General features: G+C 40.6%; 2 protein-coding genes across 2 annotated transcripts in view; one reads left to right on the top strand and one right to left on the bottom strand.

The window, feature by feature from the left end:
- Positions 1-5,527: 5,527 nt before the first annotated feature.
- On the bottom strand, positions 5,528-12,514 carry LOC117499107 (receptor activity-modifying protein 1-like). The gene is made up of 3 exons (XM_034151408.1): positions 12,235-12,514; positions 8,306-8,444; positions 5,528-6,080 (listed from the first exon to the last, which is right to left on the bottom strand). The coding sequence occupies exons 1-3, from the start codon at positions 12,287-12,289 to the stop codon at positions 5,825-5,827; spliced, it is 450 nt and encodes a 149-aa protein (XP_034007299.1). The 5' UTR covers positions 12,290-12,514; the 3' UTR covers positions 5,528-5,824.
- A 2,687-nt stretch (positions 12,515-15,201) lies between these two features.
- The window catches only part of LOC117499247 (receptor tyrosine-protein kinase erbB-4-like), a 211,332-nt gene continuing 208,059 nt past the window's right edge, over positions 15,202-18,474 (top strand). Inside the window, exons 1-2 of the mRNA XM_034151628.1 lie at positions 15,202-15,307; positions 15,403-15,546. Of these exons, the coding sequence (XP_034007519.1) occupies positions 15,483-15,546 (64 nt within the window). The 5' untranslated portion in view covers positions 15,202-15,307; positions 15,403-15,482. The remainder of the gene's footprint in view (positions 15,308-15,402; positions 15,547-18,474) is intronic.

Below are 18,474 nucleotides of genomic sequence, written 5' to 3'. Positions count from 1 at the left end.
ATCAACAGGAGCGCCGTGTGCGAGCACCTGGCTCTCCTATATTCTGCCTGTTTGACAGACAGCGTAGACACCTGGAAGCCCGGTGAGAGATGGCAGTGTAAAAGCCACTGCTGCTCTACAGGGCCATGCATTATGCAGGAAGCTTTCTCTCTTCCTCTCCCTCCCTCTGCCCCCTGCTCTGCGGTAAAAATAGATCAACAGACCTGAGCTCTTTTCTTTTTTTTTCTCCTGCTTCTCACTTTCACTTGCATCTCACCAGGTGCAGCCGCTGTTGGCTCCTCGCTTGTGTTTGTGTACCTGATTTACACACACGTGCGTTTGCATATACACACACTTTTGAGAGCATGTGCTGAAGCATGTGTGCGTGTCAACCAGGGTTAGACTGTATGCCGCTGCACTCAGATTTCTAATAAAAGCGGCATGTTGTTGTTGCAGTCCTTTTATTCCGAGGAAGGAGGATATGATTGGATCGCACAAGGTCATTTTTGGCTTGAAATTTGTTTGAAAACCTGGAGAATGTACTAAAAGCAAAAGGCCAGATGTTTGTGGACACATTGGTTAACACTAAAATTGAGACATTTGAGGAAAGAAATCAGAAATCAGGCCCAAAATAATAATAATATTTGACAAACTGCACATTTCTCAGTGGGAAAAAGATCAGAAATAAGGATAATATTGTACTTTCCTGGTTAAACCCATCTTTTAAGCAGCCATTTTGAAAAACTAACAGTCTGTAAGTGTTCAGGCTGTCATAAAATCCTTGTTGCACAAGACATTAGATGTTAAATATCCACATAGGGGTGTCATCTTTCAAACATTTGTACAGAGTTTGACCTGCATTATACATATATCCGTCCATTGACCAAACAACCACAAGAAAATCTGCCAAATCCCGAATGTTTAGTAAACTGTATAATTACATGTGTATGCATGCACAAAAGGCCTAAAGGTCCCTGTTGCGCAGTGCGAAGGCTCCCTGAAGACCATTGATCCGTGTGTGTGACCACAGAGGGCTCCGGCCCCTCCCTGATTGCCTTTCCTCTGCTAATTAAACAGCCCTGCTTAACGAGTTCACGTCGGTAACAAGGTTGGAAGGAAAGGTCAGCCTATCACGCTCGCTTCAAGTGGACACCGTCAATAACCATCCAGCGCTAGAGGGACAGGTACACACACACACACACACACACACACACACACACACACACACACACACACACACACACACACACACACATAATCACCCTAAGGGTAAGATTGTCCATTCATTTTGCCAATTCAAGTTTTCTGTCTTTCATCTTGCCTTTTAGCAGCACTTCAAGGGTACTGGTGGTTTTGCATGTTTCAGCCCATTAAGTATACATTTACATTACCCATAACCAAGCACATTTTTAGAATCCATTTGAATCATTAAACAACTTGCAATGGCCTGCTAGAGATGGACATCAATGTGGAAATGTCCTTACTAAAAGTTACAGGGGACATACAGACAGAATACTTTTGGAATAGCTAACTTTAAACAACATTTAAAAAGGTTAAGAAACCCAAGTAAAGAGAGACAAAATAAAAAGAGTAGATTTCAGACATGTCTTCCAAGGTTTCATAGCTGACAGGATCAAACAGTGTCATGCTAATTGAATTGGTTTTAAATGGACACAATACAGACCCTGTGTCTGATATGAAGCACTGGCAGCTCGGGTGTGTGTTAATGGGCTGCTGACACAGGGGGGTTTGTCAGCCTGTCAGCGGCAGCAAATAAGAGCGTGCTTTATTATTCTATTTGGCAATGATGACAGAAAGAAAAGACCGCCTACCTGATGTTTAACACAGAGACATGTTGTGAGTTGGAAGCGTTGTGTGCCAATTTGAAGTTTAGTTTTATCGTAGATGAGACAGATCTGTTGATTAATAAAGAATTGATTTAAAAAAGCACAAGAGGGCTTCTTTGATGTTCAAAACATTCAATATTCTATCCTCAAAGCCAACAGACTCCATTGACAGAAACAGTAGTTATACCTTGCTGATCAATGTGAAAAACAAATCTAAACTGTCTTAGTTTTTCTGTCCAAATCACACAATTCTGGCTCAAGAGTTTGAAAGTTACACTGATTGATTGACGAATATTAAAGAGTTTATTGCATATTTTAGCAGTTTTTTAGCATTTAAAAACCTGCATACACGTGCTAATTTGAGTGGAAAGGGGTATCTGTGATCATGTTCCTTGGGAGAAATGATATATCACAGTCCATAGGAGGAAAGTGCCTGTGCAGTATTTTTCCAGCCGGCCTGTAAATGTCCACATAACCTCGAGTCAGACACACACACTCACGACCTATATATACTATCTGGCCTCCTAATCATTTATCTTACAGCGGCAGAATCAGGATAGATTGGTTCAATTAGACTGGCCTTTAATGTAATCTGTTTAATCCATTTCTATCATCAAAGCCAATACCTACCTCTCCCCTTGGAGAGTGGGATTAGAGTGTATCTCAGAGAGAGCATCTCGGCTATAAAAACCAGCCTCCGAGTCACTCACATCCCCTCCATATTTGTTTTTTTACAACTGGCTGTGGAGCAAAAGCAGAGGGTCTCAAGTGAAGTTTTAATGGGTAAAGATTTAAGATCTTCATAACCTAGCAGAGATTGCAAAAAGCTGTTTGGCACAATGCACAGTGCCACAATAAAAAAAAGAAGGCGAGAGGATTTGTCCTTTCCCTTTTTCTACAAAGATTGCAGCATTGGACGGAAAAACCCCAGGATTAGGTCGCACCAGCTATTTGTAATTCCCTCACTAAGTTCGTACAGTAATTACTGATTTCAAACCATCCATATACACAGTCAAATTCCAGCAGCTGCCTCCTTCTCATTTAAAGGTGTTTTTTTTTCTCCTGTTCTCCTGCATTGCATCCAACAGCTGCAATCTGCTTCTTACCTGCTGAGATTTTTGCAGGGAAGTGGGATTTTAGTCTCAATACCCATCTATCCATCCCCCTTACCCAGCATGTGTCTGCACACTCTGAAATAGGAAGGAAGCACATATTTACTACTGCAGGTCTATTTCAGGCTTCATCCCCTATTCCCCAATCCCAGGCTCAGTTCCATACACATTCAACCAGTTTGGAAGATATTAAGATTCCCCTGCACCCGTTCAGATTCTCCCCTCCTACATTGTGGATTACCTGTGTGATTGCCTTTCAGGAGAATACCCCACGCGATTATTTGCTCGTCACAGTGGATGAAAGCATTTTTTTACTGTGTCGGAAACTCTTGCTTTTCTGAACCCTGATTTTGTGTTTTTTAAATGGCTCCTTTAGAAACAACAGTATGTGTTTGTATCATTGCAGTGGATGTTGTAGGAGTGCAGCTGGCAGTTTTGATTAAAGCCGATTGATTGGATGACACCAGGCAGGGCGGCACATAGCAACACGGTGGGGTTAAGAGTTGGGGCTCTCGAGGTGTCCGGAAAAAAAAACCTGCCCCCCCCCCCCCCCACACACCCCCGTTTGTTAACACAAACCATGCAAACCATATCTGACAATAGCTATTGATCAGGTTAGCGGGGAGGATCAATACTTGTTGATTGGGCAGAAAATACAAGTCAGGCCATACAGGTTTAGGGTATTCCAACTTAAATCATCTGTAAATATTCTAATATAGGTTTTTACTTAAAAAGCGTAATTATTCATACAAACAGACACGTTTATGATACACAACAACTGGTACTGTTGTTGTTTAAAGCTTGTTTGATCAGATTTTTGGACACACATTTCTTTAGATACTTCATATTTTAGCCTGAAATATACATATTATTAGTATGCTAGAGCAACAAGGCTGCGGGAGATGAAATAAGGGAATGCATTAATGATATTGGTGCAAATATGTACTGAGGAATTACAAGAACACCTGACTCCCGAGCACTCAGCAGCTATTTCCTATACTGTATCATGTATGTGTGTCTACTGCCATCTGCTGCTTTTTGCAAGCATGTGCATGGGCAAACATCGGAATAAATGCAGGTCTTTTACCAATTTACGGGAGAAGCCATTTTTCAAGGGTTACACATATCTCACACACACACACCTAAATAATTCAATATCTAATCATGTTTTAGATATTGGCATGTGTATGTCCATGTTAATGTACCTAATGTTATCAACTTCAACCTTGCAAATCTCCTTATGCATATTTATCTAGGCAAAGTATTATGAATTAAATGTATTACTTCCAACATTTCAAAAAATATATATATTTAAAGATGACTCACTTAACAAATTGTATTGAATTAATACACAAAAACTAATTAAACTAATCACATCTCCTTATATGCGACATCAACAATACATGTAACCATACATGTGACATCATTTGATGTCTAAAGCACTTACAATGGCAGTGTAAGTGACAACAGTTATTGTTTAAGCTATTTAGAAAATAACATTTGGCTCTACAAACTTTGTTGGTAACAAAACTAATTGTCTTTCTCTTTTTTTGATAGTTTGACTCTGTCCTGCATCTGTTCTGAAACCCCTTATGTAGGAACATGCACCAAGAAGATGTACTCAGACATGTTTGTCTCCCCGGAATAAGAAAGGTGAGTGTTTCAGATTTAACCTGAATTCAGATCTAGAAGATGTTTTTGTAGGAGCGTTAATTCTATGATTACCTTCATTGTATCTGTCATTGTTGAGTTAAGAGAAATATTCACCTCCAACTCATGCAAAAGTGTAATCTTTGACTTCTAGCCTTGACCTCTCACCTTCACTCTCCTGTAGTTGAATTTGTATCTGTTAATTCCCACCTAAATGGATTTATCATTATCAGAAACTGCTGAAATGTGTCTTTGAATGCTGTCAGAGTCCTGGGCATTAATCAGAAAAGCCAAACATTGCTTGACTAAGCTTAACCGTTGAAAGCTTTCACTGCTTTGATAATATAGCCACCATTAATTCCCCTGCCACTGACAGGCAAGAATAGCGCAGCCAGCAAAATATATGGAGGGGAAGTGCTGAGCCATAACTTTTACATGGATAAAAAGAAGTATGACATTGTATTTAATTACTATCACACTTTGGGAAGATTTAAACACAGTTCTGCTCCCTGTCTACAGACAAAAATGGACCTGCGATTTGTCTTGTAGGGAGGACTGAGGTTTAACTCAAGTAAACAATATATTTCCTCAGCTACATTAAACTCCATTCAACCATTAATTCATTTCAGATCCATTTTGTTTTGTCTTCCATCCCAGGTTGGTGTCTTCTCCAGATACAGCACTTATGATCATTTCTCTTGGCTGGTGTCCAAAACCTTTTAACCCTGAATCCTGTGTTTCTTGTTTGATGAAAAACAGATTTGGGCACTGTCAAACCTCCAAAACCACTTATTTGTTTCTCTTCTTGAGTCATATTTCTACATTTTTCTTCTTTACTTCCCTCTTTTCCAACTGCTAACAATCATGTATCCAAGTCATAATGAGTGTCCTGATCTTTACGGTTTATTTATGTGTTCTTGGATTGTGTAGGGCTATGAGAACAGATGGTAATTAACATGCATGGCTTCCAATTCCCCTGAATCTGAAAGACCTTTATTCATTCCCCCTGCCAAACCTTGACACTACCATATTGCAGATATGACCTCCAGATAAATTCTATTTTCATACCTTTTTATTACATATTAAAGTCAACCTGCTGCTCTTTATGAGCAACCATCTATACACTCATGGGAATAAAACAATGCAAGATAAAAATGATAAGTGCATCAGCTTAATATATGAAGAAAAATCACATGCTACGCTTCACATCAGAAGTCCATATGTATTTACAAGACCCTATAAAACCCCCTCTGTGCGTTTGCTCCTCCACACCACTAGTGCAGTCATAAGCAGGGTGATCAGCACCGGCACGGCGATGAACGGGGCCAGGATGCTGGTGGGGGGGTCGTGGAGGAGCCGGCCTGTCAGAGCGCAGTCGTGGAAGTAGATCCGGTGAATCTGCATGAAGAAGCGGTCCACTATCTGATTGGGCCAGAAGCAATCCATCTTCAAGGCCACCTGGTAGGTGCAGTTGGTAGTTCCCTCGTAGATCCTGCAGAGGGCGACAACACATATATGATTTAATGAAACATTAAACTGCAACATCTCCGAGCCACATTTCATGATGATTTTAGAAATAAACCTGTAGAACTCTTCAGATTGTCTTTCAAACGTCCTGTCAGAGTGTAACCAAAGTCAGGACCCCAGTTGGTAGGAAAATAGGCAAAGGAGTGTATAGAATTACCAGTGGGCTCAACAAAGCTAAATATAACTGCTAGGTGGTCGCAGGCAGGGGAAATGGAGACGCATACCAGCAGAGTAGCACCCTCTGTCCAGCATTGCACCATTCCAACAGAGATTCACTGGGATGGTTCAACTGCGTGGGCCAAGTGGGGAAGTGGAAATAAAAGTCCACTCAACTTCATTGTCCTTAAAAGGCTTTTTCTATTGGAGGTGTGTATTATTAAATGTCTCATTTCCCCTTATTATTATTGATGTAACATGAGGTATTTTCTGTAGGGACACAACGCCGTATTTCCATGCCTGTGGGTCCCTAATTATTGGATTATAAATGCATTAGTGTGAGTTTATGTGATTATTAAAGGTATTACATCTAGATTTTGACCCAAATAAAAGAAGCAGGAGTGTCTTTCATTACAGTTTACATAAATAACATACTACAATTAACACAATTTGGAAGGTCTTTGGTGCAGGAGGCCTTTTTTTTACTTTATTGCAAGTACTGTATCTCTCTGGACAAAACAGTGCATGCTAAGTTCTATTTTGTTCTTATTTAAATTGTATTTGCTTTAAGAAAGTCTTAAAACAAACAAGTATTGGAGTGAAGCACATTCAGTATCTCCCCCCCCCCCCCATGGAGACTCACTTGTAAGTGTGTGCGTGTCAGAGAAAGGTCACTTGAGACTTAATAAAGAAAAACTGTGATCATCATGGATCACTTTAACAAAGCAAAGATAAAATAACCCCTGTCTTGGAGTTTTTCCTCCCCACAGGGATTGTTTATTTTCTCGTGGAGAAAGAAGAACATGATCAGCAAAACACGAGGAGTGTTCAGACTGAGAGAGAGGACATCTAGAGATGACTTCAGCTGAGACTCTGAGTGGGGTTTTCAGTTGAAATATAGTTGAAAATAAAACTGAAGATGGATCTCAGTCTGCCACTCTTCAAGCTTTGCAATAGTAGATAAAACGCCTAGCTGATCCATGCCTCCACCAACCAGTCAAATTGCAGTTTACACACATTTCTGTCCAAAATGTCATCATTACCCTTCACTTAATAATTAACAAAGAATGTAATGGCTTAAAATAAACACATTTAGCTAACAGATGCTGACACAAGACGTTTAATTGACAAAGGATGCATTTCGTTGCTTGTGAATTCAGCTTTTCATTTGACTTTTATTTTCTCAAAATTGGGCTTTTGTGTGTTGCTAATTTATTTTCTTTATTTATCCGTCGCACAGGCAGCTCTCCAAAGGACCTCGATGATGGCGTCAAACAGTGCTGCGAGGAGGCGCCGTTGCGAACTCTCTAGGTGCCTGTAGGAGTCTGTTATGATGAGTTACAACTGCACACACGCGCACGCACACACACGCACACGCACGCACGCGCACACACACACACACACACACACACACACACACACACACACACACACACACACACACACACACACACACACACACACACACACACACACACACACACACACACACACACACACACACACACACACACACACACACACACACACACACACACACACACACACACACACATAGAGCACTATAGAGAGAGGACAGCGAGCCAGGAGGGAAATCACAGTTATGACAGTGGCTTCTCCTGTGGGCCTCGAAGCTCCTTTCACCCTCCTGTCTGACTCACCCTCTGACTGTCAGTGTTTGGAAAGGGACACACAGACAATATCAAGTGCGACAGATACAGTAAAAGGCTCTGTTGTGATTGGTCAACCGCTCCGAGATGTCCCTCCCCTTACCCTACAACGTATGATGTGTTGGAATGATCTGGCATGTACTTTCCTTGTTTACTAAGACACCTTATGTATAGTTTTTGGTATTCAATGTTGCTCTTATTAAAAGAAGAGTTGTTTTTCTAACAAAAGCACCCTCGAGGAAAAGAGGCTTTTCCACCAAATATGACTTGATCCTCTTGCCATCATTTAATTCTGTGGAGCAAGCATATCTGACTAAACTGTTTCCTTTCCTTGCCAACTCTTTTTGTACTTAGGTGAACTCACTCCATGGTGTCCTTCCAGCTGCACCACAGCCCTCGGTCCAGCCCCGCCATGTCCAGTTGGAACTTAGTTAGGCAGAAATCGTTGATCGTCATCTCGTAATAACCTGTGTGGCAGCCGGACACTGATGGCAGGACGTGAGCTAAAGCACAAAAGAGGAGGAGAGACAAAAAACAAAATAAATGCATTAATAAATGAGACAATAAGAAGGAATTTGGGTTGGACTAAGAGATCAATTTAATCAGCTAATGATAATTTGTTTGTGCAACAAGGTGGTGTCCTGGCAATGGCTATTGGACAATCGTTTCCCTAGGCAGCTACTTTCACTACGAAAGATTTTAATTTGGAGGCACAGTCCCAGTCCAATTTGTTTATTTCAGAGATTTGTGTAAACTGGAGGCAGGCTGCTGCTGTCCCGCAGGACTCAAGGCTGAATGTACCAACACTGAGCAGTGCAGTCGGAGAGGGAACTTAAGCTGGCGGAAAGAGACCCGTGTGGAACGAACAGGTTGTTGTCACGATGGGGAAACATGGTGGATCTCAGTCTGTGGCGGCCTGATAAGGACCGACTGTGTGCCCATTATGTTTGCTCTGTCTCAGCTGGCTCTGGGGGCTCTGAAACACTCAAAGGGAGCTTGAATGTATTGACACGGGGATTTTGAAAGAGATGCTACTGAAAGAAAATTGTGAAAATGGTCGGGATGCTAGTGCTCTGCACATTTTCACAGGAACAGAGGCTAAAACAGAACATATAAATGCAAAATTGAGCGTCTTTTAAGTCTCTTTTGCACAAGCAATCCCTTAAATGTGCAGAAACAAATCCTGCATGATGTTATGGGTGAACGGGAGAAAGGATCCACCTAATTTCCCAGACTTAGTAACATTTCAGGTGATAAAAAGCGGTACTAATGTTAGCACGTAGCATGGTTTGTTTTTATATTCAAGGTGCCAAATGCTTATTAATTACATGTTGAACAGTGAGTATACATTACAAGACACTTGGCACTAGACCAAGAAAGCTCTTCGCATTTTCCAGAAACAAATAAGGGAAGTCCTCCACCTTGTCATCTTCTTATTTGGATGTTAATGGTTTTAAGCATCCATAAAGTGTTGTGTGTGAATTTTATCCTAGTAATGTGTGAGAGGCTTTAGTCATGCCTGTCTGTTTGTCGGCTATTGCTCATGAAAAAAATCTGACAATCAAGCATTCAAAGATGCCTCCTCACTTGGCTCCTGCATTCATATTCCATTTCCCTGAAAAATCAAGACCAATCGATGCTGATGCTGCTAACTGGAGGATTGCACTCTATTGACTCACTGCCTACGGGTTTGTCCATATTTTAGGTGAAGGAAGCACCCGTCATTGCAGCAGGATTCATGAATTTCTGCCCGCCATTCTACGACTCAATATTTATGGATTTTTTCAAAATGATGATGAAATGATCCATCCAGCTCAGATGTCACTCGTGTTTGGCCAGCTGCTGCTCAGTGTGAGGAGAGAAACTACTACAGCACTCATTAGACACATTAGCAGGAGTTATACTGGATTTGTAGCCATTCAAATAATTTCTTCTGATGAATGGATTAGTGAATAAGCCTATAGCATAGGCCCATGGGCCAATAGTGTAAGGGGCTCCCCTGGCCCCCTTAACCAATGCAATGGCACCCAAAATGACAAATACCAACAAAGAAGAGACTCAAAATGAGCTCTAAGGAACATAAGAACGACTACAAAGAGACACGGAACAACAATACAAAGAAGCTAAAAAACTATATATATATAGATAGATACTTTATTTATCCCAAGTTGGGGAAAAAATGTGTCACAGCAGCAATTTGACAGTCAATATACAACAATTCCAAATGTCTTAAAAATGTAATATATATATAAGATAAACATTAAATACTGAACACTATAAAATGTACAGAATAAATTAAAATACTCTCTAGACAAATCAACTGAACATATAAACATAGTGTACAATATACATCAAAAGTAATGTAAGTGGTCTGCAGTATGTACAATATATGCAAATATGTGTAGTAATATATGTAGTGGGTAATGCTCTCAAAAAAAGTGCAGTGCTCTTGAATGCACCTCTACTCCCCCCAACCACACCACTCATTAGGGTGCTAATAAAAGCCACCTGTAGGCCTACCTGCTGTGGTGAGAAGGGCATCAACATTTAAATGAACTGTTGGTATGCTGCATGGTGAGCATGGTGAGCACCTTCTTTACCTACTGTACGTTTTACCCTTTTTGTAGGTTCGCCTGCTGCTGTTTTTTGCACTTAATTGTATTGCTTGGAGTAATTGTGGTTAGCTTTTAGCTTTAGCTTTGCTGTTTTGGTTAGCTTTAGCTTTAGCAGTTTTGTTTAGCTTTAGCTTTGCTGTTTTGGTTAGCTTTTAGCTTTTGCTTTGCCGTTTTGCCCGTTTTGATAATTTAAGCCACCTGGATCTTTGTGTAACTTTTTCCAGTCATCGGGGATCGGGCTGGTCACCTTCACCTTTGCTGTATGAGTGTTTTTCTGCAACTGCACCTGGTGAGTATATGCAGGGCTGGGAGGGTTACTTTAAAAATGCAATCACTTACAATAACTAGTTACTAGTTACATGCCAAAAAACGTAACCTAATCCTTATATCAAAATATAAAAGTAATGAAACCTGATTACATTCCATTTTGGATTGCCTCTAACAAATGCAATGCAAATAAAAACAAGAGAAAATAAATAACTATCAGCTGAACCTTTCTTGTTTGATAACCAACAATGCTGTTCCTGAGTGTCATCTTTTTGATTGATTTAATAAAAATGAGTTTATTTTGTACAGCGTCTCTTTCCCTATCTGGAACCTGTGTGTCTTGCTGACTTCTGAAATTAAATAAAGATGTGTCATTAGTTTGTGGGCCTTCTGCATGTACAGTATGTGGCCCATTGTCTCATAATGCCACACAAACCAAATCATGCCATTGTCCAGAAGTATGTTTTATTAGTCTGTGTAATAAAGTGCAATTCAGAGGTACTTATGTAAAGACTGCAATTTAATGTTGGTCTTCCTTTCAACTGTATACTTCCCAGCTAACTTCCTTTCCTCATCACTGATTGGCTCTTGTTTCCACCCTAATTAACCAGATTAAGTTCACCTGATCACTCCCGATTTAAAGTCCGCACTCCATGGCTGCAGTTCTGGTAAATTCTGACTCAGTTTAGTGTATATCCTGTACCCTTGTTAAATTAAGTGACAGTGTTATGTATCCTTGTTACTTTAAAATACACCTGAAACTAATTTCACATATTTAAGTTCTAATCTTGTATTTGGAGAAAATAAACCTTTGCTATACCGGTGTGACAGTTGAAGGGATAACTATTTTCCACTAGTGTGTTGCTGCAGTATTTTGGCATTTTTTACAGTGTGCTATTGCTTTAAGTTAACAAATTGAATAGCCTACTTGATGCACCTCTGACCTGACCTCAGACATAACATTATTTATTTATTTGGATCCCCATTAGCTTACACAAAGTATAGTTTTCCTGAGGTCCTTGCAAACAATGACTATCATTTTTATCTTATTTTATAGCAATGAAATATATATATATATATATATATATATATATATAATTACAGAAATGATTACAGATAATAAAGTAATTACATATACAAAATTAAATACATTATGATTATATATCTTTTAATACCAGAAAAACAAATCTTTAGCGAATCCTCATCATACTAATAATTGGTGAGGTGTGCACTGTGGCAACACCAGATGACCAGGTGAAGATTAATGATATGAATAAATGAAGAAGCTTTCCTGTGTGAGTACACACCCCAAGAACCAAAAAGTATTTCCCCGTGGGAATCAGATCAAACAAGTTACATTTTAGTCTCTTAAAAGTATGTATCAATCCTGATTAATCCCAGAAACGCTCACCTGCCAGCAGCAACACAAGCCCTGCTTTCAGCAGCGACGCGCTCTCCAGAGCCATGGCCAACCCAACGCGTTTTACGCACACTGCTCACTCCCTGGAGGTCAACTGCACATATTCTTCCACCAGTTTTGAGCCGAAAGCCACTGATTCGGGAATAACACAACAAAGTTACAGATAAATGATCCGCAGCCCCTGGTGCGCGGTCAACAAGACGGCACCAACTGTGCGTAAAAGCCCCTTGACCTTCCCCAGTGGCAGCCCGCTTCCCTCACCGCAGTCCTAATCATAGCAGCCCGGCATGACATCTGATCCTTCTGTCCTGTTGAGTGGAGCTGCTCACAGGGGACAAAACAAAGTCACACTAAAACCAGTGCCATCTTTACATTTTAAATATACCCCTGATGTATGTGCTGTTATGCAAATATCAAAGCATGTGGGATGAAAAAGTCACATGAAATTAGGTTAAAGTTGTTTAAGACCCCATAAAGTCACACCACGTGTTACATATGGAATAAAAAAAAAAACAATCTTAACGTTTTTAAAAGACACTAAGATAAGTAGTAGACGTTTACATAAGTAAAAGCAGTTATTACTGAAGTGGAAAAAATAAAAATAATTAATTCAAGAGTCAAGTTTTAGCACTCATAAGATTTTGCATCATATTTTAAGTAATTCTAGTGTTGTACTCATGTTGACCACGAGAGGGCGCCATTTACCAATGTTTTCAATGGATTTTGCATTTTGTATATCAGTCTGAACCTGCAAAGCATCTAGTAACTGCAGTTATTACATAAAAGCAGTAGGGTAAAAAGTAAAATATTTGCTTTTATAAGGTACTTGAGTAGAAGCATAACGTGGACTGAAATGGAAATACACATCTCTTTGTATTGTAATTAAGTACAGCATTTTTGTAAATATACTTAGTTGCATTCCACCTGGATGAGATGGGAATTATATTATATTAAGTATTTTAAAATCTGCCTCAAAAGCAGGGACAATGTACATAAACTCCATGTATTATACAGAATAGCCTTTTAAATACACAATTATCACAATGATCAGCCTAATATTTTTGCTATTGTCTCTAAATTACACTATTACACCCCTGCTGGGAGACAGTCATTAGACTCATTATCCACTTTTAATTAAATGCAGTAAAGTGTTCCCTCTTACTTTTTTTTAAATATGTAATGGATTACTGTGTAGGAATTCACCATTATCCTGCAGCCCTGCTCACACAGGGTCCCATTACTGCGCACAAAGACACAATTCCCATTTCCATGTCACTCGTATATCAGTGTGGATCTCACGCGGCACAGTAATGTCCCTAATTGAATGTTTTATCTGCTGAGTTTTGTACAGGAACAGAGCGACGGGCATTAGTATTCTCTAGGTGGCTCGGCGCTGTGCTGCCACCCAGTGTGTGTGTCAGTGTGTGAGTCTAATCCCATAGCTCAAATAAATACTTCCATGTGCCTCACACTGCAGACGCTTCATCTATTATGGGTGTGTATTTCTTTATTTGGGGCGTCACAAACCCAAAAGGAAATTGATATAAAAGACAAGACTGTCTATGTAATAGTGTTTCATATTTATTCTTTCTATATAATACTGTTTGTATTTCTCCCAGCTCTTTGGTGTTTTCAATATTTATACTTCTGTTCGTAGTGTTTATACCCATGAATACTGGTTTGCTTTTTCATATCTGTCAGTTATCTTACACTACACTGCCATTTACTACGTCCCTTGCACTTTTGGTTAGATACTAACTACATTTTTTTGTCCTAGGACTAATACATGTGCAAAGATGATATTGAATCTGATATAAATCTGATCTGGTAATTTTCTGTTGACACATTTCTGGTTTAAATGTTTGCAGAAGGCAATCATCTCCATGCTGATGATACAAATGCATATCACAGGAGTCTTTTCTCCAAAGATGATTTTGCTTCGTGCCTATGGTTCAGCTTTCTTTTTGACCAACAATCAATAAAGAGCTGTACTCAAACTCATCATATAAGGTTGACATATTTTATCGACGTACTAAGTCTGATTGTGGAGGAGATCAAGTGGCATTTTGGTTTATTTTCCATGTTTTGAGCAGAATATTTGTGAAAAGTACAAGCCCATAAAGTGCTATGTCCAGAAACAAAGGCCTAATATCGAGCAATTCTCCATAGATTGTGCTAGATGGCAGCAGAGGACACTGAATGAAGCCTCTGTGTGGCACTGTGGGGATTTATGATGGATCATTTCCATCCTTGCTGCCTAAACTGTGGAGTAATCTGGTAATAGAGCCCGTTTACGCCTGAGTTCTCCCTTTACATGGATCACAAATCAATATCTATTGGTCCTCGCTGATTTCCCTAGCAGTTTTCATACTTTCACACGAGCCCACTGGGGACACTGGATTGTGAAATGAGCGTCCCTGAACATGGTATACTGCCTGTTCTCTGCAGCATCAAACTTTATAGTCTGAGCCTTTCAGTGTGGTGGAAGCTTGAACTTCCTGTAAGCTTACATTCAATATCCCAACACAAGTGAAGCAAAAGTAGTTGTAAATAGAAATCACTCTCTATTCTTTCTACATAATGAACTAATGGTCCTGTCATGGCAGGAAACAGGCTATAAAGCAATTATTTTAATAGGTATTTAAATAATGATCATTATATGGTAATAAAAAGTCAATTTCTGCCTTTTTTCCAGCATCAGAGGAGACCACCCCGGGGGAAAACCAAAAAAAGAACCTGCTCCTGACAGGTGTATTGACAGCAGTGATGGAGCCAAATAGCCAATCAGGAGAGGTGATAAGTGAGGTAGGCGTATTTCCAAAAAAGAAGAGACAAAACGCTTCTAATCTTTTAGATAGCTGCTTTAATTGGCTGAAGGAGGTGTCGATCTCAGCAAGGAGGCGTGTTTAGATCCCCCCCCCCACATCCCAGCACACACTCCACCCCCCCCCCCAGCCACCGGCGCTATGGCAGCGTGAGGAGTAAATGGCTCAGAGTATCCGCGGTGGAAAGCGACCTAAACACTGGACAGGGAACTGATAAACAAACAACAACAAATAACGCGGTGCGTAAAAGCTCTCCACGGCGCTGCTTCTGGGTGGAAACTGTGCCAACAGCAGAGAAGACTGACGTGATTTTTTTTTCTTCCATTTCTCTCAGTGTGAGCAAACAAACGAGGATATCTTAATTGGACATGTGAGTTACGGGAGTTAACAAGACAAGCAGCCCCCTTTTCGAAGATGAAGTTCCCCGCTTGTGTCCTCGTCACTTTGCTGGTGATCGGAGCCGGTGCAGCACAGTCAGGTGAGTGCTCGGATGCGCGTCTCTGCACATGGGTCGCCCAGGGAGGTCAGATCCCCCTAAAAAAAAAATGTATTTCCTGACATACACCTGCGCACTTTGGCTTGATATGGTGGCGGAATCACAGTTTGGTGAATGACAACGAGCGGTTGTGACACCTCTGTTATTGCGAGCTTTGCATCACTGTCACAAACTTACACAACTTCATATCCAACAACGCTCATGCTGCTTTTGAGTCCGCGCACTGAGACTCTCACCTGCAGTAAACTGACATTCAGCAGCCTGTGGAAGCGTGCCAAGCTCTGCGTAAAAAATTCTCCAAACTCCCCTCCTTTTATCACCTTTTACGAGTTTATCTGATAAAAAAAAAAAAAGAGTCATTCTAAGCAGAGATTGTGGTGCTTTGAATGGATACATATTGTTGTTTGGGATAAACTGATGTTTATGAATGAATGCGCCATCGTTTTAATCTAATTCCCATAAGCGGACATTGATGCACCGCGGCTATTTGCGCTGATTTATATGAATTGAGCTCGTGGTAGCCCTTTTATTCATGCCTGTCTTTGAATAATTTAGATGTAGCAGATACACTGAGGGCTATAGTGGGAAAACATCTCACTTTCATCATAAGGACCCCCGTGGTGTCAGTCCCCGGACCAATATCACTTTAATGATCCTGCAATATTCCCATAATGCATCCATGGCATGCTATAGTCAATTCATAGTGAGGTTAATGATATCTGTGTATGGTTGTAATCCCTTTGGCACCCCTGTGGGATATTTGCTGTGAGCTTTCTGCAGTTACATTGGCTGTGTGCAACACTATTTATCCGAGCAAATAATGAAACTTTTTTTCCAGCATCAATAAGGGTTTTAACGTGCTCCAGTATTCTGTTTGAATTTGAGTCCCGTGGAATAATGTCAGACTGAGTTAAATCTGGTGTTTCATGTTTTTTGGGCAAGAATCTGCTTTTTAAACTGATGAAATCAAGTTTTGGCTAGGGGGAAAAACACTCCAGGCAAACAGGAAGTGGAAACATAGGAGTGTTTTTATGTTTGGAGGGTGAATTTGGCTTTACTCCAACCTCTCAAATGGGATGCTTTTCTTCCCCGCCTCCAAGGACAGGTCGAGTTTTGGCTTGTGGTTCTCAACAATGTGTGTGTGTGTGTGTGTGTGTGTGTGTGTGTGTGTGTGTGTGTGTGTGTGTGTGTGTGTGTGTGTGTGTGTGTGTGGTGTGTGTGTGTGTGTGTGTGTGTGTGTGTGTGTGTGTGTGTGTGTGTGTGTGTGTGTGTGTGTGTGTGGTGTGTGTGATGTGTGTGTGTGGTGTGTGCTGTGTGTGTGTGTGTGCTTGTGGTGTGTGTGTGGGTGTGGTGCTGTGTGTGTGTGTGTGTGTGTGTGTGTGTGGTGTGTGTGTGTGTGTGGGTGTGTGTGTGTGTGTGTGTGTGGTTGTGTGTGTGTTGTGTGTGTGTGGGTGTGTGTGTGTGTGTCGTGTGTGTTTGGTGTGTGTGTGTGTGTGTGTGTGTGTGTGTGTGTGTGTGTGTTGGTGTGTGTGTGGTGTGTGTGTGTGTGTGTGTGTTGTGTGTGTGTGTGATGGTGTGTGTGTGTGGTGTGTGTGTGTGGCCTATTATAAACAGCAGTGGATGGATGGGTGTCAGGCAAGGGAAAGAGAGTGCCACCCTTTGCTGGTTTATTTATTCACTACGCATACACTCCCATCCGAGATATTTGTGATGCAAATTCAGCCTCGAGAATCTCAGCTATGCCTCTTGGGAAGTTCTGTGTGTGTGTTTACTGAGCTGATATGTGTGTGCTATCTGTCCACTCTTTCACTTAATCTCCCGCTCCTTATTGTGGCTTTAAAAATGCATCCCCGGCACCATGCATCAAGTCATATCAGGTTGTAGTAAGTCAAGGCTGGAGATGTTCACTTCAGCGGTGTTTAACATGGTGATTGAATCTGTCTGCTGCGAGACAAATGTCTGCAGCATTCCTGCCAGTCAGCTGGTCTGTGGAGCAGTAGAACTGTGCGTGTGTGTGTTTGCATGATGTACAGTGTGCGCCAAACATGGAGGTGTTCACACCACAAGGAACTTGATTGATGTCTTGTCTGTTGGCAGTGTGAGAGAATGGCCTTCTGTAAACTCACGGTTCACTTTTTGTCACAAGTATGCCTCAATTCTTGAATGAGAATGATTAATTTTTTTCAAAGCAATTTGTTCAAGCCTCGGAACAATTAGTTTGTTGTTCACAACAGATTTGATTCTCATTTATTCAAGCAAGCGTCTCCGCATGTGTGTGCATACTGTAAGAGTAATTGTCTACGGTTTGCACAAACAACTCACACAAACAACTTCTGAAACGTCTTGCAACGCTTGAGCAATCGCATGCAAAATCTGTCAGAGATACATCTATATTCCATACATTTCTATGACATGGAATATTTCTTGTTTTATTTTTGTTGACTATTTGCATAGACGTCATTTTGTGGCACATTTTCGATTCAATACACAAGACTTTACTGAAAAAAATCAAAGGTGAATGATGTCAACAGTGCCATTCTTCTAGTGACCTTTGACCTAGTGTTGAAAAGGGAATCTAAACAGCTCAGACTTAAACTCAATAGCATTTAGTGTTATATGGATTTATGAAACATTTCCAGAGTTAATGGCTATGATGAAAATCTTGTTCGTTTTGATGGACAATTTACTGACACAATAAGCAAGGATGTCCCATGAAAGAGTTGTAACAAAAGCCAATTGAGAAAAGCTTGAAATTTAAACATAAATGGAACTGATCCAGAGTTCAGGATTGACCTAGTGATGCGTTCAAGGGGTTCAATAAGAGTTACTCCAGAATGCTGATCAACTTTCTTCTCAATTTTGAGCTAGCTGTGCAAGTTTTGTTCATTAAAATCTCGTAAAAAATCTTAT

This window comes from Trematomus bernacchii, unplaced genomic scaffold (assembly GCF_902827165.1).
Source record: "Trematomus bernacchii unplaced genomic scaffold, fTreBer1.1, whole genome shotgun sequence".
Lineage (NCBI taxonomy): Eukaryota > Metazoa > Chordata > Actinopteri > Perciformes > Nototheniidae > Trematomus > Trematomus bernacchii.
The sequence above is the reverse complement of the archived record's forward strand: the minus strand, read 5'-3'. Positions and strand labels throughout refer to the sequence as shown.